This window comes from Neofelis nebulosa, chromosome 8 (assembly GCF_028018385.1).
Source record: "Neofelis nebulosa isolate mNeoNeb1 chromosome 8, mNeoNeb1.pri, whole genome shotgun sequence".
Taxonomy (NCBI): domain Eukaryota; kingdom Metazoa; phylum Chordata; class Mammalia; order Carnivora; family Felidae; genus Neofelis; species Neofelis nebulosa.
This window is the reverse complement of record NC_080789.1, coordinates 98,351,787-98,376,329: the sequence shown is the minus strand read 5'-3', so window position 1 is coordinate 98,376,329 and position 24,543 is coordinate 98,351,787. Positions and strand designations below refer to the sequence as shown.

At 37.5% G+C, this 24,543-nt stretch overlaps 1 protein-coding gene and 1 pseudogene across 1 annotated transcript; both read right to left on the bottom strand.

Annotated features, from left to right (window-relative positions):
- Nucleotides 1-836: 836 nt before the first annotated feature.
- On the bottom strand, nt 837-11,114 carry LOC131520005 (NKG2-A/NKG2-B type II integral membrane protein-like). Its single transcript, XM_058743686.1, has 6 exons — nt 10,895-11,114; nt 10,498-10,575; nt 9,982-10,035; nt 9,383-9,534; nt 1,496-1,599; nt 837-1,239 (listed from the first exon to the last, which is right to left on the bottom strand). Exons 1-6 carry the CDS (start codon nt 11,079-11,081, stop codon nt 1,119-1,121), a joined length of 696 nt encoding a protein of 231 aa, XP_058599669.1. The 5' UTR covers nt 11,082-11,114; the 3' UTR covers nt 837-1,118.
- Nucleotides 11,115-22,111: 10,997 nt separating this feature from the next.
- Nucleotides 22,112-24,543, bottom strand: part of LOC131520006 (NKG2-A/NKG2-B type II integral membrane protein-like) — a 43,304-nt pseudogene continuing 40,872 nt past the window's right edge.

Sequence of the window (24,543 nt, the reverse complement as noted above, 5' to 3'; positions counted from 1 at the left end):
AGACAATGGAGAGCCAGTGCAGCAGAAAGGGCTCTTCTTCCTGGCTTCATGGTGTTGTCTCTCCTTTGGCTGCCATGGCTTGGTTGCCAGTTGTAGTCTTGCAGGAAGTCACGTGTATTCGTCCTCCAGCAAGTTCTTGTAGGCAATCTGTCAGTTTCCTGTCTTCTGGTCTTTCCTCCTGGCGCTCTGACAGGGAGGTCTTCCTGTTTGCCAGTCACAGCCTGAGATCCTTCCTCATCAAGTTCAGCCTGTGGAATATGGAGCTGATCTGTCCCAGGCCAATCCAGTGAGTCTGTCAGCTGTGAAGCTGTGTGTAGCCACATCGTCTTCAATGACATTTGAATCCCATCTTCAGAGAGTAGATTTGGCTTCAGTGATCTGTCCTTTAATTCTAGGATATTCTTTGTAATTTTCTTTAACTACTATCCTTTCCTTTTAGTAAGCTTTCTCTTATAAGTAGATAAATGTTTACTTCAAGTGTCCCCTTGTTTCTGTCTCCTGACTCATATCTGACTGATAACCTCATCACCCTGGGTGGTTCAATCCTCATTTGAGGTCCTTTAAGGGTTAGGACAAATTAATTACTTGGAAATACAATGGAATTATTCACTTTGTTGAGAATTTTTACAATAATATAATGACTTGTAGTATATATATATATGTATATATATATATATGTATATATATATACATATATATATATAATTAATGTTACCAAATAGCAAAAGCTTAAGAAACAAATAATATATACCTCAGTATATATTTTTTATATTAATATAATTAAATTTGAGAAACAGTTCTATACCACAAAAGATGAAGCCTCATTTTTTGGTACACGTTGGACTTTGGGTGATATAGATGCATTGATATGGGTTCATCCTTGATAAAAAATGAAACATTCTAGTGCATGATGGTGATAATGGAAGACCCCATGCACGTGTGCAGACAGGTTCAATAGAAGGTTCTCTGGAACTTCCTCTTAGTTTTGTTGTGAATCTAAAATTACACTAAAAAACATTATCTTCTAATGTGAAAAGAAAACAATTGTATGGCTGTTGAAGTAATGAGTCATGGATTCCTTATCAATGGTGAAAGAGCATTCTACCAAAATGAGGTAACTAAAATGCCTGGTGCTTACAAACATATCGTCTTCTAAATGAGCACGGTGCAAAATACATTTTTTTTGTACGGAAATCGATATATGGACAATTCTTGTGGATCTCTGAAGATACTGACAACCTGAAATACAGAGAATTAAATCTCATTAATCTTACCATAAGATTACTTATATGTCTTACTATGTACCACAGTATTTTGATGAATAAACCATCCATTTTGACTCATGCTGATATATGTCCATCTCAAGATTTCCCATACCATTTTTCTCTGGAAAACCTTCAACTACTGTGTTTATCCGATTGTTCACACATTGTTGTTTTTGTTTCTAAGAACAATTCTTGTGAGGCATAAAATCAAAAGTTGTCATGGGACTTACACTTTGGAAGAAAATGTTAAGGCTTTTGGTTGCACAGATGAACTATGATGGCTTCTCTGGGAGCCTCTAATCCATGTAGTAGCACGGAGTAAATTCAGCAAAAACTATGAAAAAATAAAATTTATTGGGATTCAAATACAAACTCTTATACTCATTTGAATTCTGTCATAACACATAAAAGTTCATCCTTTCTTCCTTTGTAGACACTTTCAAATTATAATATAATTTCACACAGTGGACACGAAAGTATAAAATTATCTAAGTAGGACTAAGTGAAGAGGACAAACTGACCGTGAAAACAATTTCACAGTTTAGAAAATGGATCACAGGTTAATAACTTATGAAATACGTACATTGGAAAAAATCCTGGAGATTCAAGTCAGAAGCACATTTGTCATATTCTTGCCTAGGATGGTCCCGTGTCTCCCCACCTGCCCACCCCTGGCTCAGTGATAAGAAGACTGAAGCTGTTCAACTGGGAGAAGCTGCAAAGAGCAAGGGTGCTGGCGCCACAGGGGGAGACCTGATCAGCACTGGGGATAGGGACGGGCACCCATTGAATTTCAGCTCCAAGTGCTGATATCGCTCGGTGATGATGAAGAAAACCCATACTTGTGCTGGTCAGAGGTTGTGGTGTTTGTGTCAACCACTGTGACCCCCATAAATATAATGGAAAGATACTGGATGGGAGAAAGAAGCAGAAAGTTGACATTGGCTCTCTAACACTCTTAGCTTATGGAAAAAATAGACACACATGGAGAGGAGACCAAGAGGAACCTAGGAGAAAGTAAGAGCACAAGGACACTTGGGAACTGAGAGTAAAGGTCTGAAGAGTCCCCTCCCACATTCACACACAGGCACTGAGGTCACACTGCAGAACGTGGAAGCTGTACTGACCTGCAGTGTTTGAACACATCTTTTCTTAAAAAACAACAAAAAAAACAAACAACAAAAACAAAAAAAAAAAGCTAGTAATTAACATCAAGGCTTCAAAGTCACAAGGTCATAAAAGTAAGCAGTAAGAACATGGAAAAATTGAAGAAAACTATCAGCAAAGAGACTTCAGTGGAGAAGATACTGCCATAAAGTTTTTACAACAAAAAAACATAGTAAATCTAGGAGAAATGAAAGAGAATCCATATTTAATAAACTGTATTTATAAAAATGTCTCCATAAAAAGTTAAAAAATGTGAAGAGAAATTGGAAAATATCTTCCAACAAAAGGAAAGCATATGTCAATAGACCTTCTAATGGGGTAATTGTTGCACATATTAAAAAAAACATTGAAAAGTCCTACTTATAAAGATATGTAAACTATACAGAAATCTTAGTTGAAATAGTTACAGGAGCATGTGATGGCAGTAATTTAGCAAGTAGGCAATATCAATAGAGAAATAAAACTATATGAAGAAATCACAGAGAATCTGAGTGAACAAATACATACCTGAAATGGAAAATTCACTAAATTTTCTCTGCAGAAAATTTGGGATGCGGTAGAAAAGAACTGATGAAATTGGAGGAGCAACAAAATCTATTCATATCTTAGGGTGAAACAGAAAAAAGAGAATTTTATATACGAATTTACAGAATTCAGAGACTTTCAAAACAGTATCCAGAAAGCCAACTTACGTCTAAGTAGAATATGAGAAGTACAACAGAGGCAGAAAATAAAAAAGGACAACAATCTTAAGGCACAATGAATGAACAGCTTACTAACATCATTTAAAATATTTTAGACACCAGAGACATAGCAAACTGCTAAAAGAATGAGCACATACAAATCCACGTCTCATGACATCATAATGAAAAGACCAAAGAATAGTGGCAAATACAAAGAAATACTCTTGAGGGAAGAGAGTGGATTGTGAAGTGACTCAAATCAGTGTGAAAATCAGGGATGGGTGACACGTCTTCCACCTCCATCAGCCTTACGCAACATTATCTAGGACAGAATCCATATCCCTGCCCTGCACACTAGTTCCAACTGGAACGGGATACAAGCAGCAAGATGAAGGAACAGAAAGACACAGACCCTAAATCCCCCATGGAAACAATCCCTTAAAAATATCCAGACACAAATGCAGGTGTAATCAGTCTAATCAGGTTTGATAAGGATGCCAGAACGATTCAATAGGGAAACAATGGATCTTTTACAAATGGTGTTTGGAAACTGACTACCCACATGCAGAAGAATGAAGTTGGATGTTTACATTTACACTGTATACTAAAATTAACTCCAAATGAACTAAAGACATAAATGTAAGATGTAAAACTATAAAGTTCCTCAAAGAAAGAAGGGGGGGATATTAAACAGCATTGTACTTGGCAATGATTTCTTGGCTAGGCCACTAAAACCACAGAGCACAAAGGAAAAGTCCATTGTAGACAACTGGGCAATGTCAACCTGAAACAATTCTGTGCATTAAAAGGCATGTTCAGCAAAGACAATACAGAGTGGGAAAAACATTTGCAAATCATATATCAAACAAGGGAATCATATCTAAAATATACAAGGAATCTGCAAGTCAGTGACGACTACAGCAAACACCAAAAGAGACAATGAAAAAATGGGCAAAGAAATGAAATACACAAATTTGCAAAGAATATATACAGATGGTGAAACCGTATGAAAAGATGCTCAATACCACTAATGAGCAGAGAAATGCAAATCAAATTCACGATGAGTTATCACCTTATACTCATTACGATGGATGCAACACACACACACACACACACACACACACACACACACACGTGTCGGGGTGCCTGGGTGGCTTAGTTGGTTAACATCCGAATCTTGGTTTTGGTTCAGGTCATGATGTCACAGTTTGTGGGTTTAGCCCCGCTTCGGGTTTTGTGTTGATGGCGTAGATCTGGTTTCAGATGCTCTCTCTCTCCCTCCTTCGACACCTCCCCTGCTTGCTCTCTCTCTCTCTCTTTCTCTCAAAATAAGTAAATAAACATTTCTTAAAAATGTGTCAGTGAGGAGGTCGAAAAGGAGGAGACCCACACACGGTGCTGGGAATATAAATCGGTCAGCCGTTATGAAGTCATGTGTGGAGCTTCCTCAAGAAATCGAAAATACAATTACCACATGAATCAGCAATCCCACATATAAGAAACTATCTAAAAGCATTGAAAGCGAGATCTCAAAGATATATATATATATATATCCATGCTCACTGCAGCATTATTCATAAAAGCCATGTGATAGAAGCAGCACAAATGTCCACTGATGGATGAATGGAAAAGAAAGCGTAATATACACATAACACTGTAATATTGTTCAGCTGTAAAAAGGAAGGGAATCTTATCACCTACTACAATATGGTTGAAGCTCCAGGACATTATGCTAAGTGAAATAAGCCAGTCATACATACGAAGTAAAAAATAAAACTGTATGCTTCCACTTATATGAAGTATCCAAAGTAGTAAAAGTGATAGAGCAAGTAGAAGAGTGATTGCTCAGGGTTGAGGGGAAAGAGGAGAAGGGGAATTATTGTTCAGTGCTTTGAGTTCCAGTTTTACAAGGTGAAATTTCTAGATATCTTTTGGGCAACAATGTGATAGTTAACACTCCTAACATGTGTGCTTACGTTGGTTAAGATGCATGATCTAGTAAAATGCAATGTAAGATGTGAGACTGTATGATTCCCACTATATGACCATCTGGAAAAAACAAAATTATGGAGACAGTAAAGAGATCAGTGGTTGACAGGGTTTAGGGGGGAAAAAGCATGGACAGGTGAAGGACAGAGGATTTTGAAGGACGGGAAACTATTCTGTATAACTCCATACGTGTCCTTATATATTTTTGCAAACTTTTAAAATGCACAACATCAAGAGTAAACCTGAGAGTAAACAATGGACTTTGGGTGATAAAGAGGTGTCAGTACAGATTTATCAGTTGTAGCAAGTGAACCACCCACTGAGGGATTTATCACATTCCCACATTATCACATTTATCACATTAGCAAAGAAGATCAATTGATGTGATTTCTGTGATAAAGAAAGTAAATGATAAAAAAAAAATTATTTTTATTTTTATTTTTAAAAAACCTTTATAAAGGGGTGACTGGGAGGTTCCTTTGGTTGAGTGTCCAACTCTTGATTTGGGCTCAGGTCATGATGTCAGGGTCTGTGAGTTTGAGCTCCGCATTGGGTTCTGCACTGACAGGGAGGAATCTGCTTGGAAGTTTTTCTATCTCCATCTCTCTCTCTCTCTCTCTCTCTCTCTCTCTCTCTCTGTCCCTCTCCCATGCACTTTCTCTCTCACACAAAATAAATAACTAAAAAATAAACATTGAATGAAGCCTTCAGAAAGATAGAAATGAATAGGAAACATCCATGCAACGATCCTGAATAGGTAGCATAACTCTGAAAATGAACTTGAATAAATTCACAGTTTAAAGAAGGACAATTTTGTGGGCACCTGGGTAGATCAGTCATTTGTGCTTCTGACTCTTGATTACTGCTCATGGTTCCTGAGATGGAGCCCCAGGTCAGGCTCTGTGCTGAAACCATGGACCCTGCGTGGGATTCTCTGCCTCTCTCTCTCTCTCTCTCTCTCTGCCCCTCCCTCTGCTTGCATTCTTACTCTCTCAAAATAAATTAATAAACTTTTAAAATAAAAAAGACGATCTTTCAAGTACAAAACAGACATAAAAATACATAAGGATATTAATTAAACAGATGAGAAAGGGCAAAATCTGTACCCACACAATATGAAATGCAGAATTGCACAAAAATGCAAAGTCATTCAGTGGAGAAAGTAAAGTCTTTTCAACAAATTTTCTGGAAACAATGGAGTATCAAATATGATTAATGATTATATGCTTTATACTGCATTAAAGTGCTCAATATTGATCACACATAAAAACGTTCAAATATTTTATTAAAAAATGCATGACCTACAGAGTTGGCCAGAGATCTGATAGAGTACAAAAGCACGATCCATAGAAGAAGAAATTGATGAAGTGTAGTTCATCCAGACAATATCTGCTCTTGGAAGAAAAAAGACAGTCATAAACTTGTGAAGAAACATTTACAAACCATACGTCTAATAAAAGACTTGCCGCCAGGGTATATAAAGAATGCTCAAAATACAATGAAAAAGAAAGTAAAACTATTAGCAAAATATTTCAATAGATATGTCACCAAACACCATGCATAGATGGCAAGTGAGTACAGAAAAATAGGTCCAACACTATTAATCTTAGGAGCATTCAAATGAAAGCCACCCCACACCAGACTTTCTGTTCTGGAAAGATAGAGTGGATAGACTTTTCCCTGTTCCTCCCACCAATGCAGCTACAATCCCTGGGCATTATGCAGAAGGTGACATAAGATTCAGAATGCTAATGAGAAAGCTGACAGATCCCAGACCTGGAGACCCGAGGAATGACATGGAGGTGAGCACCCCAGAATTTCCCTCTAACTCACGTAGACTGGTGTAAGAGAGCCTAGCAAACCACAGACATCAACAGGTACACACCCAAGTCTCCTAAATATTTTTTCTCTCTGGTCAAAATAACAGAAAAAAAAAAGGCATGCTTGATAAACAGAAAAGTTTTAGACACTAACTGGGTGATTCTATTAAAAAACCATGGACTACCCACCAAAAGAATCAACACACATGCAAGAGAAATCAAGACATTCTCCGATCAAGGAACACTAAGAAAATGTATGACCACCAGACCCACTCTGAAAGAATTGCTAGAGAGAATACATGGTAAAAGAAGGCATTTTGGATCATAAGGAAGAAAGAGAGCACAAACGTAAGAATAAAATTCTTACCAGGTCTAATGGACTTTCCTTCACCTCCTGTGTTTTTGAAATCGTTTGATATTTGAAGCAAAAGTATCAGTTGAAGCAAAGTTATAACATGCATGTGATTCTCCATGTAAGCAGAGAAATATTTAGGCCACTTGTAGTATAAATGGAACACGGTAATGGACCGTAAAGGCAAGTGAGTCTCTACATTTTACTCGAACTGCTGTGGGCTGTGATAGACTGTGTAGACTGTGATCTATGAATATACAATCATCTATATAAAGATATATAATATCTATATTACTTATATCAAGGAGATTAGAGCACATATGTGTATATATATATATATATATATATATATATATATATATATATATAACTTTATGTATATAAAGTTACTGATGAAGAAAAGACCTACTTTGCTATAAATGATGCTCCATCAATGAGGTAATGATGTAATGATGTAGAAATATACAACTTTCACTCTTATCTCACAGCCTCAGACATAAAGCATCACAAAAAATAAATTCTACTTGGATCATAAATCATAATGAAAAGTTAAAAAATAAAGATATAAAGAAAAACGTAAATATAGGAAAATAATATAGGAAATTCTGTTCATGAACTTTGGCTAACTTCTGAAATAGGTCCAATAATACTCATTGTAATGTACAAAACGCTAAGTAGGACCATGGTAACATTAAAATTCTGATCATTAAAAGACTCCAATAGGAGAGTGAAAATGCAGATGCAGGTATTTGCATCTTAAAAGCTCAAAAAAGAGCTCAGGTCTAAAATATGACAAAGACTTCTGAGAAGTGAAAAGAAGACACCATCCTGGAGAAATGGGCAAGAGACACACCCCAGCACTTCTCATTCTCACCAAAGAGAATAGCCTTGAGATTTACAACCCAGGAAAATGGTACTGTTTCTAACCATCAGAACCTTTAATGAATTATCCTGAGACTGCTGAGTTTCGGATCAAAGGCCTATTTGGTACAATGTATTTTACACAATAAAACAGAAAAATGTAGGCATAATTTAGTATAGTGAAATATACACATATCTATCACTGTGCAATTTCCTACTAATGCTTACAGAGAAGTGTAGTATAATTATACATGAATACAATTATGTTACATTTACATATTATTATTTTATTACAAAAACCATACATTTATTTTACATAAATATATAATATGTCGCTATGTGCAATAAATGATTATCAATATGATATGTGGAGGAAGACATAGAAAAGACTTTTCCTAACATACTTATTCATAATACCCACATATGAAAAAGGAACTAAATTTCTGAGAATGGTTTTTAAAATGTCATATTCATATGAGAACAGTGAATATTCACAAACTGTAGTCAAGTGTGTTAATATAGATGGATTACAAGTAGCACCTGGGAGAGAAGGGAGACACACATAAAAATGCACCCTGAATGATTCCATTGATATACAGCCCCAAAATAAGCAAAGATATTTCATAAAAGGAAAATGGGCAGGCCTGATAAAGGCTCTAAACTTCTGTCTCTTGATGTAATTTAGAATTGTGTGATTCTAAGTCTATTGTAATCAATGTGTACAATCATATGTCTAGTTTCCTTGATGTGCTGTAAAATGAAATACTAAAGTTAATTTCAGACAAAAGAGCATTTCTAGAAGCACAGGATCCTATGAAAAGCAAGAACTGGAAATTATCAAATGTACATTCAAGGTATAAAACTATAAATAATGTGTCATAGAGTCAAACCATGGAATATTAAACATTTTAAAAGAAATAAACTACAAATACATATAAAAGTATGGATGAATTCTACAAGCATAATATTAATTGCAACCTTTTTCTTTTTCTTTTTTTAACATTTATTTGTTTTTGAGACACAGAGAGAGAGCACGAGCAGGGGAGAAGCGGAGAGAGAAGGAGACACAGAATCTGAAGCAGACTCCAGGCTCTGGGCTGTCAGCACAGAGCCCGCTGTGGGGCTCAAACTCACAAAACTTGACATCATGACCTGACCCAAAGTCGGAGGCTTAATCCACTAAGCCACTCAGGAGCCCCATTTAATGACAAGCTTTTAATAGAATCGAAACATTTGAAAACTTACCTTGTCCTCTTCATCATCATAGTAGAGCAGGTTAGAATTCTTAGAAGCACAGGACATCAAACTCTCCTTCCATAATTTTCCCTCAGTGCTAATGTAATAGCAATTGTTGGAATACGTAAACCACTCTTTCAGACAATGACAACAGAGACACGCTGGATAGAGATAATACGAGATATTATCCAAAAAGCTTTGAATATTACAAAATGAAAATTTACATACTGTATATGGATACACGTATGTGTACCTACCATATTCATATACCTTCACAAGCTGATAAAGTTAAAACAAAACACACACACTCTCAGAGAAGACTTAGGCTTTCATCTCCTAATTTAAGTGCCCAAATAAAGCAACCACAAAAATGTCCATCTTACATGTCATGAGAGTCAGTGAACAAAACCATCTTTATGGAATGATTTATGTTTTATCATGTTATAGAAGGAGGAAATGTGGGGTAATTGTTAACAACAGGTATGGTGATCATTAAGCAATTTTTGAATTCACTTTTCCAAAAGAATCTGTTATGATCTTTGCCTACTTGAAGATAGAGCCAAAATAGACACTAAACTAATAACAGAATTTTGCAAGGGATGTTGTACCTTTCTGGATTGTCGTTTCCAGGGATGTTTCGTTCTGCGCTGGTCCTTCAGTAGCTAGAACATTAAAGCAATTCTCAAAAAAAAATAATATTAAATGAAATGAATCATAATATGTTGAATTTCTTAGTTTAAAATTAGGTGTGCTATTTTACCAGAAAAATTTAATACAGTAAGGAATATGAGAGAGAAAATAATTCAAAAGCTTAAAAAACCAAACCTCGCCATCTCTTACAATATTTGGTTTAAGCAATCTCAAGAATTAATGAGTATTTCACCATAAAGTCTCTTCTATGACTTGCCTTTGAGTTATTAAATCCAAATATATGTTTAATTCTCCCTAAATGTATTCTGTTATTTCTACTTTAGATAACCTCTAAATAATCATTCCACACTTAGAGCATGCATTAAAAATGCATTAAAATGGGATAATAAATTCAAAGTGTTTACACACTATGTCGAGGAACTGATGATCAGTAAGGTGAAAATTCCCTTTTAGTCATTCAAACACGTACTTACAGGGAATAACAGCTATTGTTACCACAGTGGACATCAAGACGAGGCAGAGGATTCCCAAGATACCGGCAATGAGCTTCTCTGGACGTGAAGGTGAATAGTAGGAAGAGAAAGGCAAACACTGAGAAAGGATGCCTGGAAACAATCATTTAGGAGATTTACAAACAAGAGAACCCACAATGCACATGGAATCACATACAATAACCTGCACCTCAAACCCATCACTATCATTGGAATCTTCTCTCAGAATATACCAGTGCTTTCAATTACAATACCATATTCCAACCTACAGCTCTGGTCCTCACAAATGAAAACTATGTGAAATCCTACTCTTTCCCCACATCTGCACCCTACCTTCACATCCTAAAACAGATATACCTGCTTGTATTAAATGTTTTACCTTTGCAGGGAGAGTTCTTGCCATTCCCTTGAGGGGTCCGAGAAGCATTTTGAAGACTTAGTTCTGCATAGGCTATCTCCTCCTCAGTTACTGAAATGGAACTTTTGGTGCCCTTAGGTTCTACTTGCTGTCTTTTTGAGCCCTTAGCATGATGGAGTTCCGCATAAGTCACGCCTTGGTTGTTCATGTCTGCAGCTGAGTAGTGTCAGCTACAATGTGGATGAAACTGCCCTGAAGGTCTTGATCAAGAGTGTGTGTCATGTGCTGACAACATTGCTAGTACAGTGACACCGGGTGGGGTGCAGGGTGAGGGATGCTACTCATTTGCACTTGAACAATATAAAATCTGGTACTAACTTGTGTAGAGATTGAAATAAGTGTTTCATGATAGAATAAATGTTTTTTATTTACAATAATAGCATAATAATGCTGATTGGAAAACATGTAAAGCACTAAATTAGTGAAGAAGAAAGGAATTCATGAATAATAGTGTCCTCATTAAAGTAAGGTCAGATTCCACAGACATATTTCAACACTATTAGAATAACCAGAGTAATTAAAATACGTATTTGAAAAAAGTGTTGTATCAATTTTGACAATGTTAAAACCCATTACTGGTTAAAAATTAAGTCCCCTAGATGGGAGAATATAAGTTTTAGCACATATAGGAATTTCCTGTTGCAAATGACTTTTATTTGTGGTTTGAAATTGTGTTTCTAAAAAGGACTGCAGTGCTATCAAAGTGATATTTTATTTTGAACATCTGCAGAGTTCTGAGAATTGTTAAATTTAAGAAGAAATGTTTCATATGTTGCAAAATGTTACATGACACACTAAAATTGCCCAGAGCAGGAACAATAGCGAAAACCAAAAGAAACAAAGCATTTTTTACAAGAGGACTTAACATCAGAGTGACAACTGATTTAATGGCAAAGGTATGAAACCATAAAATGATAAAGAATAGAGTAGATCATTTATGGAAGAACACAGTTGTTACAAACGTCTAGAAAGATCTATGACTTCAAAGGCAGTTAGGGTAACTCTAGTTGTATAATTATACTAAAACTCACATAAATGTAATTTCAGACTTCAGTCAAGGAGCGATGCAGTCAGTGATCTCTGGAATCATTCCTGTCTCTCCAAGTACAAAGTATCACCTTCAGAAATTATTTCGTCGGGCACCTGGGTGGCTCAGTCAGTTGAGCGGTTGGTCGAGCGACCAACTTTCGCTCAGGTCATGATCTCACGGTTCGTGGGTTTGAACCCCATGCGGGGCTTGTGCTGACTGCTCATAATCTGGAGCGTGCTTCAGATTCTGTGTCTCCCTCTCTCTGTCCCTCTCCTGCTCATTCTGTGTATCTCTCTGTCTCTCAAAAATAAATAAACATGAAAAATTTTTAAAAAATTAAAATTAAAAAGATTTATTTCATGTCTAGCTATCTGGTTTAGTAATCTAAAATAGGAATTAAAAGACGTACACTATAACGCATATAAAGCACTTAAACTCAATCTGAGTGGTCTAAGTTCTCAATAATGTGTTAGTGATTTTAATTATGTTTATTAAAAAATTGTTTTGTTTCCTTTTGAGAGAGAGAGACAGAGAGTAAGACAGATCGTGAGTGGGGAGGGTTAGATAGAGTAAGACACAGAATGTGAAGCAGGCTCCAGGCTCCGTGCTGTCAGCACAGAGTCTGATGTAGGGCTCGAACTCACAGACAGTGAGATCATGACCCCCACCAAATTTGGACGCCCAACCGACTGAGCCACCCAGGAGCCCCAATTTTAATTATTTTTAACACAGTAACCATTTATCATTACTGATTCATATCACTTTAGACCATGTAACAATTCATTGCACAAGAGCGTCTTTCAGTATTGAATATCTTTCTTGGCCAAGTTTTGTTCAATTTTATAAAAAGTCTTTGGATTGTTTATAGTTAAGTTTAAATTAGCATTTTTGCACAAGGTATCTACCTGCATTTTATGAAGAATCAAACTGCTTTCATTTATTGAAATAAATATATGAGGATTTCCATTTGACCTTTATGCTATAATGGACTCATTTTCGGGATTTATTTTTAAAGACTGGACCAATGTCGAATATATATAATATATTCTTGATGACAACTGATGACAAATCCAAATCATGTGTTCTTTGTCCTGATGCTTCTGGGATCTCACCTTAAATTATATTGATATGCAAACCTATGCATAGGTATATGCATGTGTTCTTAATGACTTCTCCACAGGCAAGAATTTGAATATTGTAAGATCTCTAATGTATCTCATACTCATTCTTGTTTGTTACCCTGAATTGTTGGAATGCAGATACCAATGTTCTCTGTGATTTCATTGTATATTGGCTGTGCCTCAGGTGCATCCCACCAGCATTTATAATCTCCCACTCACTGGGGTGACTACTAGAAAGGCAGGACCGTGGTGACACATACCTTCTGTTGGCCAGACAGTCATGCATCGTCCAGAGGGAACCAGGTTCCTCTCGTGACCAGACAGTGTCTGTGGTCTTCACAGCCTGCCGGCCCTGTGAGAGCTGAGAGTGAAGCAATAGTGGTAAAAGTAGATTTCTCATCAATGTGTCACTTCAAATTTGAACAGGAAATTCTTGCCCTTGGGCTATTTTGAAGACACTTTATCTCCTCACACACTTCCAGAATGTAGAGGCTTTGAGCTTGCAGTGTGGCATTTCGTTTGTCCTTCAGCAAATGCCTCTGACAAAGTTTATGTTCCACGAGATACTGGGGTCAGAGACTTAACCACCCAGGCTGTTCACTTACTTCCATCTGAATGACAAACACTGAGGACTTAGGCCTTGTGTAAAATATCTTATAGGCTTATGTTTTACTTTTAGGCAAATTTGCTACATCTAGATATTATGTGTTTCTTTTTCTTATGCCCTTGATATGTCATTTCTATTTCACTGAAAATATTCTAAAATCAGCAACCCGTCGACGGGTGTTTAATTATATTTGACACTAAGAGTGAAAAATGACTGTTTTCAATTTTTTCGCCACTGCCATAAAGACATCAATTTCTGAATGGATCTTCTCAAATTTTACCTTCATTTTTAACATACCTACATTCCATTTGTATTATTTGTAAATAGGTTATTAAAGTTTCTGCTGGAAAAAATAAATGCCTGTGGGAGGGAAAAAACATTGAATAATATTGAGCAATAGCACCTTTCCAGAGACTTGAATGTTAAATAATATTCATGCTATTTGCTTATTCATTCTCCAATGGTAACTAGGTGTCTGTATTTAAATAGGAATATTTGTTATCAACAAACAAACAAACAAAAAGCCTAAGTCTAACTCTGTAGGGGAAAATTAATGAGTGTTTAACAATTTCACTTAACTCAAAATATTGGTGTAGGGCAGAGAAACTACTTTTAAAAGTACTTTCAAAACACAATTAAATAACATGAACATCCAAGCAATAAAACTTTATATCTAAATTACCTACTTTGCATCACTGGAATTCTTTCCTTTGTTTTCATTGTTGGATTTGAATTGGTAATAATTTTGGGCATATTCACGTGCATGTTTCCTTTGGTCTGTAGTTCTGTTTTGTTTTGTGTTTGGTAAAATGGGTTGACAATACTATTTTCATTTTCATGTATTTATTTTCCCAGATGTATAGCTGACATGTGACATCACATTAAGTTCAGGGATAGACATAATGATTCATCATTTATACACATTATGCTATGATCATCATGATAACTCATCGTGATCACCCATCACCATACAAAATTAATACCTCCGTCCTGTTGCCCATTGTGACGACACCAATTTAAATTGTCACCAACAGTGCATAAGATTTCCTTTTCTCCACATGCCCACCAATATTTGTTATTTCATGTTTTTTGGATTCAGACATGTGGGAGGTGATATCTCATTGTCGTTTTGATTTATGTTTTCCTGATGATTAGTGATACTGAGCCTCTTTTCACATGTCTGTTGGTGATCTGCATATCTTCTTTCAGGAAATATCTATTCAGGTCCTTGCTCCATTTTTGAATCACGTGTTTGCATTCCTTTTGTGTTAAGATGGAGGAATTCTTCATATATTTTGGATATTAACCCCTTGTCAGATATATATCATTTGCAAATATCATCTCCCATTCAGTGGGTAGCCTTTTTCTTTTATTGACCGTTTCCTTGGCTGGGGAAATGCCTTGTGGTTTGTCATATTGTTTATTTTTCATTTTTCTGCCATTCTGTATGAAAACAGGTCCAAAAGAATACCGATGAGAACGATCTCCATGAGTTTATTGCCTATGCTTTCTTTAGGAGTTATTGTTGCTGGCCTTACCCCTACCGCTTTAATTCATTTTAGGTTTCTTTTGGGCTTGGTATAAACAAGTAGTCCAGTTTGATTCTTTAACACATATTTTTCCAGTTTTATAAACACCATTCACTGAAGACTCTCTGTTCCCTTGTGTCCCATCTTGCCTTCTTGTCACATTTAATTGATCACACAGACACACATTTATTTCTGGGCTTTTTCCTCCATTCCTTTGATCTATGTGTCTCTTGTTCTATACTGCTTTGATTGCTGAAGCTTTGTAGTAGACTTTGAAATGTAAGAGCATGTTTCTTCCAGTTTTGTTCCTCTTTCTAATGATTGCTTTGGGTATTCAGAGTTTCTTGTGGTTCCATACAAATTTTCAGGTAATTTATTCTAGTTCTGTGAAAATGCTATTGGTATTTCTTAAGGATTATATTGAATCTATAGGTCATTTTACATAACTGGGATATTTTCAGAATATTATATCTTCCATTCCATAAGCACAGTATATATCTTCCTATTTATTTATTTGTGTCATCCTCATATTTCTTCTAACATTAGCTTAAACTTTCAGTGTGCAAGAATTTCCCCTCCTTGGTTAATATATTCTTTGATAATTGATTCTTATAATTGCAATTATAAATGGGATTGTTTTGATTTCTCTTTCTCACAGATTAATACCACTGTATAACATCCAAAAGATTTCTATATATTAATTTTGTTTCCTGCAACTTGACTGATTTCACCTATTAATTCTAATAGGTTACTTTGGTGTAGTGTCTCATTTTTTTTTCTAGAAAATTAAGTCATCTGCCAATAGTGACTGTTTTGCATTTTCTTTATCAGCATGGATGTCTTTGATTGATTTTTCTTTTCAGATTTCTGTGTCTAGGACCTCCAGTACTGTGTTGAATAAAGTGGTAAGTGTGGACTTCCTGGTCTTGATCCTGATCTGAAAGGAAAGATTTTGGCTTTTCCCTGTTGAGAATGACGTTAGTTGTGGGCTTGCAATATATGAAATTTATTATATGGAGGGAAATTCCTTCTCTACACACTCTGGGAAGTTTTTACTATAAATGGATATTTAATTCTGTCAAGTGCTTTCTGTGCATCCATTGAGACGACCACATGATTTTGATGTTTCAGTCAGTTAACGTGGTGTGACAGGTTGATGGATTTGCAGGTCTTGAAGCATCCTTGCATAAGTGGAATAAACCCATGCAATCATGGTGTTTGAACCTTTTCTTGTATTGTGGAATTCAGTTTGCTAATACTTGAGTGAGGACTGTTGCATGTGATCAGGGATATTGGTGTATACTGTGGGGTGTGTGTGTGTGTGTGTGTCTGGGTGTGTTTGATTTCCTTGTTTGGTTTGGTTTCGGGGTAATGCTATCCATATGGAATGAATTTGGAAACTTTCCATTGTCTTCAGTTTTGAGACTAATTTAAGATGCAGAGGTGTCAACTCCCTTGAAAAATTTTGTAGAATTAGGATGCCTGGGTAGTTCAATCAGTTGAGACTCTAACTCGTGATCTCAGCTCAGGTCTTCCAGTTTTGCACTCTTTTAGGCATGTATATAGAAATGTATAATTTCTATATAAAAATAATAATTTTTGCACTCTTTTAGGCATGTATATAGAAATGTAAAAAATGCTTTGGGAGAAAACTGGGAGGGGTTCTACATCAGAATGTATTTAGCAGCGTCCCTTATATTTCTCCATTCTTTATGGTAACAGATGCATAGGTGTGGATGGGATACTCCAACATTGGAAGGGAAAGGACATTTCAATCCCTTCTCCACCTTGGACCCTGTAGGATCCCCAAATCTACTAATCAAACAGGCTATCGTGTCACAGCTTGAAAATCCCTTTCAAATTCTTCAAATCCAAAAGAGACAGTCTTTACATATGTCCAAATAACAGACTCTGTGAGGAGACTGGGGTTCTTGGCCGATAAGGGAAAGAACAGTAATTGCGACTTGATTTCAAAATATGAAACACATATATGGAAGAAATTACTCTACTGTCCATACATGATGTGTATTGAATTTCTCACCTTTTTTGAGGCAGATTTCTGTGGTGTATAAGGTCAAAATGCTAGTCAGATTACATTTCTGATATCCTACTATTTCACTGGGGGGAAGGAAGAAGACAGAGCATCAGTTTTATTGGAAAATGGCCTTTATCGAACATTGAGAAAAGCACAGTACGAAGAGATCACAGACAGGAAGAACTTAATGGACTTAGGCTTTATTTCAAGGATCTATCGGCATCATATTGTTTATTTTTATTTATTCCTACATAAGTTGTTACAATTAAGGTCATCATGTCACAGGTGATGGCACAAAAGCATCAAGCTCTTAAGCCAAAATGACTCAGATCTAGTGAACGCTCATGGGCCAAGAGGTACTGTTCAAATACTCTTCAAGTAACTATGAATAAGATACGATTTCTTCCATAATTTCTAGCAGAGGAAACTGAGCCAGAGCAGTTACAAAACTGAGCCCCAAGACTACAAGTTTGCACTTAGAAATTTCATGAAGTGACCGCGTTCACTGCCAATGTCGTTACTTTACACTTTTATGCTTATACCTTATTTGTAAGTTGATCAAGGACCGTGGTGAAAGCACCTATACCATTATGTCTGTCACTGTAGAAAACTGCTTTATGAGGATTTTCAGCACAGAAGAAAAAGACCCAGTTGGGAAGTTAAGAAAGTACTAAATTTTTAATCCATTTCCCAATCATTTCCTTTTGCAAACATATCTTTTAGAAACTATCCATATTTTCTTTTACAAACTTATCTAAATCAAGCAATATAATAAAAAAACATTCCTATGGCTATAGTGGTAGATTAGATTATTTTCAGTGAATCTACATTTCTTCCCTCTGACAATGTTGAAAAGAGTATACTCTACAGACAACCACGAGAAGTTGGCCCTTGTGACTTGTTTTCACAATATAATGTAAGGATGTGATCACTTGTTTTCACAATGTAATGTGAGTGGGAATGTGATAGCTCATGACTTCAGAGACCAGGCACTAAGAAACACATTTCTGTTAGCTGTTATCTCTGCTATAAAATCATAGACCAGGCAGCCCGATCTTCTCAAAATGAAATCTATACAGGGATCTGAGCTGAACGTGTATGCAGTCCGGAGTAAGGTCCAGCCTTGATCAGCTATAACAAGTAGTCTGTTTAGCACACTGAAGATATCATGCCAAGCCTTTCTGGCCTGCCAAGTTTCAAAGGAGAGATCAGTCACGAGTCTTATAGGTCTCCCTTTATATGTGAGGGCACGTTTATCCCTTGCTGCTTTCAGAATTTTCTCTTTATCCTTGTATTTTGCCAGTTTCACTATGATATGTCGTGCAGAAGATCGATTCAAGTTACGTCTGAAGGGAGTTCTCTGTGCCTCTTGGATTTCAATGCCTTTTTCCTTCCCCAGTTCAGGGAAGTTCTCAGCTATAATTTCTTCAAGTACCCCTTCAGCACCTTTCCCTCTGTCTTCCTCCTCTGGGATACCAATTATGCGTATATTATTTCTTTTTAGTGTATCACTTAGTTCTCTAATTTTCCCCTCATACTCCTGGATTTTTTTATCTCTCTTTCTTTCAGCTTCCTCTTTCTCCATAACTTTATCTTCTAGTTCACCTATTCTCTCCTCTGCCTCTTCAATCCGAGCCGTCGTGGTTTCCATTTTGTTTTGCATTTCGTTTAAAGCGTTTTTCAGCTCCTCGTGACTGTTCCTTAGTCCCTTGATCTCTGTAGCAAGAGATTCTCTGCTGTCCTGTATACTGTTTTCAAGCCCAGCGATTAATTTTATGACTATTATTCTAAATTCACTTTCTGTTATATTATTTAAATCCTTTTTGATCAGTTCATTCGCTGTTGTTATTTCCTGGAGATTCTTCTGAGGGGAATTCTTCCGTTTGGTCATTTTGGATAGTCCCTGGAGTGGTGAGGACCCACAGGGCACTTCCCCCGTGCTGTGGTGTATAACTGGAGTTGGTGGGCGGGGCCGCTGTCCGACCTGATGTCTGCCCCCAGCCCACCGCTGGGGCCACAGTCAGACTGGTGTGTGCCTTCTCTTCCCCTCTCCTAGGTGCGGGATTCACTGTGGGGTGGTGTGGCCCGTCTGGTCTACTTGCACACTGCCAGGCTTGTGGTGCTGGGGAGCTGGCGTATTAGCTGGGGTGGGTAGGCAAGGTGCACGGGGGCGGGAGGGGCAGGCTTAGCTCGCTTCTCCTTAGGTGATCCACTTCAGGAGGGGCCCTGTGGCAGCGGGAGGGAGTCAGATCCACTGCCGGAGGTTTGGCTCCGCAGAAGCACAGAGTTGGGTGTTTGCGCGGAGCGAGCAAGTTCCCTGGCAGGAACTGGTTCTCTTTGGGATTTTGGCTGGGGGATGGGCGGGGGAGATGGCGCTGGCGAGCGCCTTTGTTCCCCGCCAAGCTGAGCTCTGCCGTCCGGGGGCTCAGCAGCTCTCCCTCCCTTTGTCCTCCAGCCTTCCCGCTTTCTGAGCAGAGCTGTTAACTTATGACCTCCCAGACGCTAAGTCGCGCTTGCTGTCGGAACACAGTCCGTCCGGCCCCTCCGCTTTTGCCAGCCCGACTCGGGGGCTCTGCTTGGCCGGCGAGCCGCCCCTCCGCCCCGGCTCCCTCCCGCCAGTCCGTGGAGCGCGCACCGCCTCGCCGCCCTTCCTACCCTCTTCCGTGGGCCTCTCGTCTGCGCTTGGCTCCGGAGACTCCGTTCTGCTAATCCTCTGGCGGTTTTCTGGGTTCTTTAGGCAGGTGTAGGTGGAATCTAAGTGATCAGCAGGACGCGCGGTGAGACCAGCGTCCTCCTACGCCGCCATCTTCCGGAACTCTCACCGATACCTTTTCATTTAAAAATACTGAAGGGATAGCAGGCCTTCAAATGTGTCTTTACGTAATTCGGTCAGATAATTGTCACGGAGAATTCTTCACTGGAGAATTCTGAAAAAGCAGCTTCTGGTCGCATGCCTTTTGGGCTCTGTGAGCATCCCTTGCTGAGTAAAACTTGATGATGGCGTAGAAACCAGGACGGGCCACTGCAGCGTTTGGGAAGACTCGGACCGAATACAGAAGGCCAAACTGGGAGAATACATGAGTTTACATCCAGTTTCCTAAAGAGCCAGAGTCTGGTGCCTCCAATCACTCCATCTGTTTCTCACTTAGCGGCAGCAGCTAAGTCCCAACACTGCATTCGCAACTGCGGCAGCAGCAGCAGATATATCTAACAAGTAGTCTGGAGTCAAGTCCAGCCTTGATCAGTTAGAACATAGCCAAACCACAAACAGGTAAATGAAAAATTAATGTGTAATTTTCAATGTCATTGCAAACTTGGGTACTATGAAACACACTTTAGTAATTAGTTACAGTTCCCATTAACAACTATTCAATTCATTTGGAATATTGATATAATTTATCTAGAAGACTATAAGGATTATGTACAGAGAATATAAAGAATATGTCTCACTTCACAGATATAAATATGTGTGAAATATGAATTTGGTTTACAAATAATAATCAAGGTAAATCTCTTTCCCTCTTATAATTGAATAAGGGTAGAAATATCTCTGAATCGTCAACAAATTACTCAAGTTTGTCTTGAATTCTGGCAATAACGAAACATTTGACCCACATTAATTTTTGTACATTTTAATTTTTTGTTTTCTCTATTACTGAACATTTTATTTATTTGCCTCAAAGTATTTTTTTGCACGGTCGTAAAGACTGACAGAGGTGTGTGCATGAAAACATTAAAAAATAAATCTTTTCCAAAATATATGAATCCATGTGAGGAAAACAACAAATAAGATACCGGTTATTATCCAACGAGAAAGCAATCTCTACCTCAAAATGAGTTTAACCTTTGATAGTGTGGTACCAAGAGAGATTTGGAGAGTACACTTTGGTTCCATCATCGGAGGAAGTGGGCCGATCTGAATGGCTCTTACACAGCATCCCTGTGGTTGTTCTATGATAACCTCAAGAGGCCGTTCTTTTAGTACTCTCAGCTCCAAATCCACCCTCTGTGCCCTGTTCTCAGATAACGGTGGAAGATCCTATCCATTTTCTCTCTTGTCATTTCACATGAAGTTGACCCTTGTCAGTAAAAGACAATGGAGAGCCAGTGCAGCAGAAAGGGCTCTTCTTCCTGGCTTCATGGTGTTGTCTCTCCTTTGGCTGCCATGGCTTGGTTGCCAGTTGTAGTCTTGCAGGAAGTCACGTGTATTCGTCCTCCAGCAAGTTCTTGTAGGCAATCTGTCAGTTTCCTGTCTTCTGGTCTTTCCTCCTGATGCTCTGACAGGGAGCTCTTCCTGTCTGCCAGTCACAGCCTGAGATCCTTCCTCATCAAGTTCAGCCCGTGGAGTGTAGAGCTGATCTGTCCCATGCCAATCCGGTGAGCCTGTCATCCGTGAAGCTGTGTGTAGCCACATCGTCTTCAATGACATCTGAATCCCATCTTCAGAGAGTAGATCTGGCTTCAGTGATCTGTCTTTTAATTCTAGGATATTCTTTGTAATTTTCTTTAACTACTATCCTTTCCTTTTAGTAAACTTTCTCTTAAGTGGATAAATGTTTACTTCAAGTGTCCCCTTGTTTCTGTCTCCTGACTCATTTCAGACTGATAACCTCATCACCCTGGGTGGTTCAATCCTCATTTGAGGTCCTTTAAGGGTTAGGACAAATTAATTAATTTGGAAATACAAATGGAATTATTCACTTTGTTGCGAATTTTTACAATAATATCATGATTTGTAATATATATATATATAGACATATACATATAATTAATGTTACTAAATAGCAAAAGCATAAGAAACAAATAATATAGACCTGAGTATATATTTTTTACATTAATATAATTAAATTTGAGAAACAGTTCTATACCACAAAGAATGAAGCCCCAGGTACACGTTGGACTTTGGGTGATATAGATGCATTGATACGGATTCATCCTTGATAAAAAATGAAACATTCCAGTGAATGATGGTGATAATGGAAGACCCCATGCACGTGTGCAGACAGGGGCAATAGAGGGTTCTCTGGAACTTCCTCTTAGTTATGTTGTGAATCAAAAATTACACTAAAAAACATTATCTTCAAAATGTGCAATGAACACAATTGTATGGCTGTTGAAGTAATGAGTGATGGATTCCTTATCAATGGTGAAACTGCATTATACCAAAATGAGGTAACTAAAATGCCTGGTGCTTACAAACATATCGTCTTCTTACTGAGCACGGTGCAAAATAAATTTTTTTTGTATGAAAATCTATATATGGGCAATTCTTGTCCATCTCTGAAGATACTGACCACCTGAAATACAGAGAATTAAATCTCATTAATCTTACCATAAGATTAGTTATATCTCTTACAATGTACCACAGTATTTTGATGAATAAACCATCCATTTTGACTCATGCTGATATATGTCCATCTCAAGATTTCCCATACCATTTTTCTCTGGAAAACCTTCAACTACTGTGTTTATCCGATTGCTCACACATTGTTGTTTTTGTTTCTAAGAACAATTCTTGTGAGGCATAAAATCAAAAGTTGTCATGGGACTTACACTTCGGGAGAAAATGTTAAGGCTTTTGGCTGCACAGGTGAACTATGATTCTTCTCTGGGAGCCTCTAATCCATGTAGTAGTAGAGAGTAAATTCAACAAAAACTATGAGAAAATAAAATCTATTGGGAGTCAAATACAAGTTCTTATACTCATTTGAATTCTGTACTTACACAAAAAGTTCATCCTTTCTTCCTTTGTAGACACTTTCAAATTATAATATAATGTTACACAGTGGACACGAAAGTATAAAATTTTCTTAGTAGAACTAAGTGAAGAGGACAAACTGACCGTGAAAACAATTTCAGAGTTTAGAAAATGGGTCAAAGGTTAGTAACTTATGAAATATGGACAGTGGAGATTCAAGTCAGAAGCACATTTGTCATCTTCTCGCCTAGGATGCTCCCGTGTCTCCCCACCTGCCCACCCCTGGCTCAGTGATAAGAAGACTGAAGCTGTTACAACTGGGAGAAACTGCAAAGAGCAAGGGTGCTGGCACCACAGGGGGAGACCTGATCAGCGCTGGGGATGGGGACCCATTGAATTTCAGCTCCATGTGCTGATTTCGCTCGGTAATGATGAAAAAAACCCATACTTGTCCTGGTCGGAGGTTGCTATGTTTGTGTCAAGCACTGTGACCCCCATAAATATAATGGAAAGATACTGGATGTGAGAATATAATGGAAGAGTTGACATTGGCTTTCTAACACTCTTAGCTTATGGAAAAAAATAGACACACATGGAGAGGAGACCAAGAGGAACCCAGGAGAAAGTAAGAGCACAAGGAGACTTGGGAACTGAGAGTAAAGGTCTGAACAGTCCCCTCCCGCATTCACACACAGGCCCTGATGTCACACTGCAGAACATGGAAGCTGTACTGACCTGCAGTGTTTGAACACATCCTTTCTTAAAGAAACAAACAAACAAACAAACAAACAAAAAACTAGTAATTAACATCAAGCCTTCAAAGTCACAAGGTCATAAAGGTAAGCAATGCTGCCATAAAGTTTTGACAACAAAAAAACATAGTAAATCTAGTAGAAATGAAACAGAATGCATATATACTAAGCTGTATTTTAAAAAGTGTCTACATAAAAAGTTAAAACATGTGAAGAGAAATTGGAAAATACCTTCCAACAAAGGGAAAGCATATGTCATAGACACTTCTAATGGGGTAATTGTTGCACATATTAGAAAAAAGCATTGAAAAGTCCTTCTTATAAAGATATGTAAACTATACAGAAAACTTAGTTGAAATAATTACAGGAGCATGTGATGGCAGTAATTTAGCAAGTAGGCAATATCAATAGACAAATAAAAGTATATGAAGAAACCACAGAGAATCTGAGTGAACAAATACCTAAAATGGAAAATTCACTAAATTTTCTCTACAGAAAATCTGGGATGCAATAGAAAAGAACTGAAGAAATTGGAGGGGTAACAAAATTTATTTATATCTTGGGTTGAGACAGAAAAAAGAGAAGAATTAACAGAATTCAGAGACTTTCAAAACAGTGTCAGGAAAGCCACTTTCAGGCTAAGTAGAACATGAGAAGAAAAGAGGCAGAAAAAAAAACAAGACAACAATCTTAAGGTACGACGAATGAACAGCTTACTAATATCATTTAAAATATTTATAGACACCAGAGACGTAGCAACTGCTAACAGAATGAGCACGTACAAATCCACGTCTCATGACATCATAATGAAATGACCAAAGAACACTGGCAAATACAG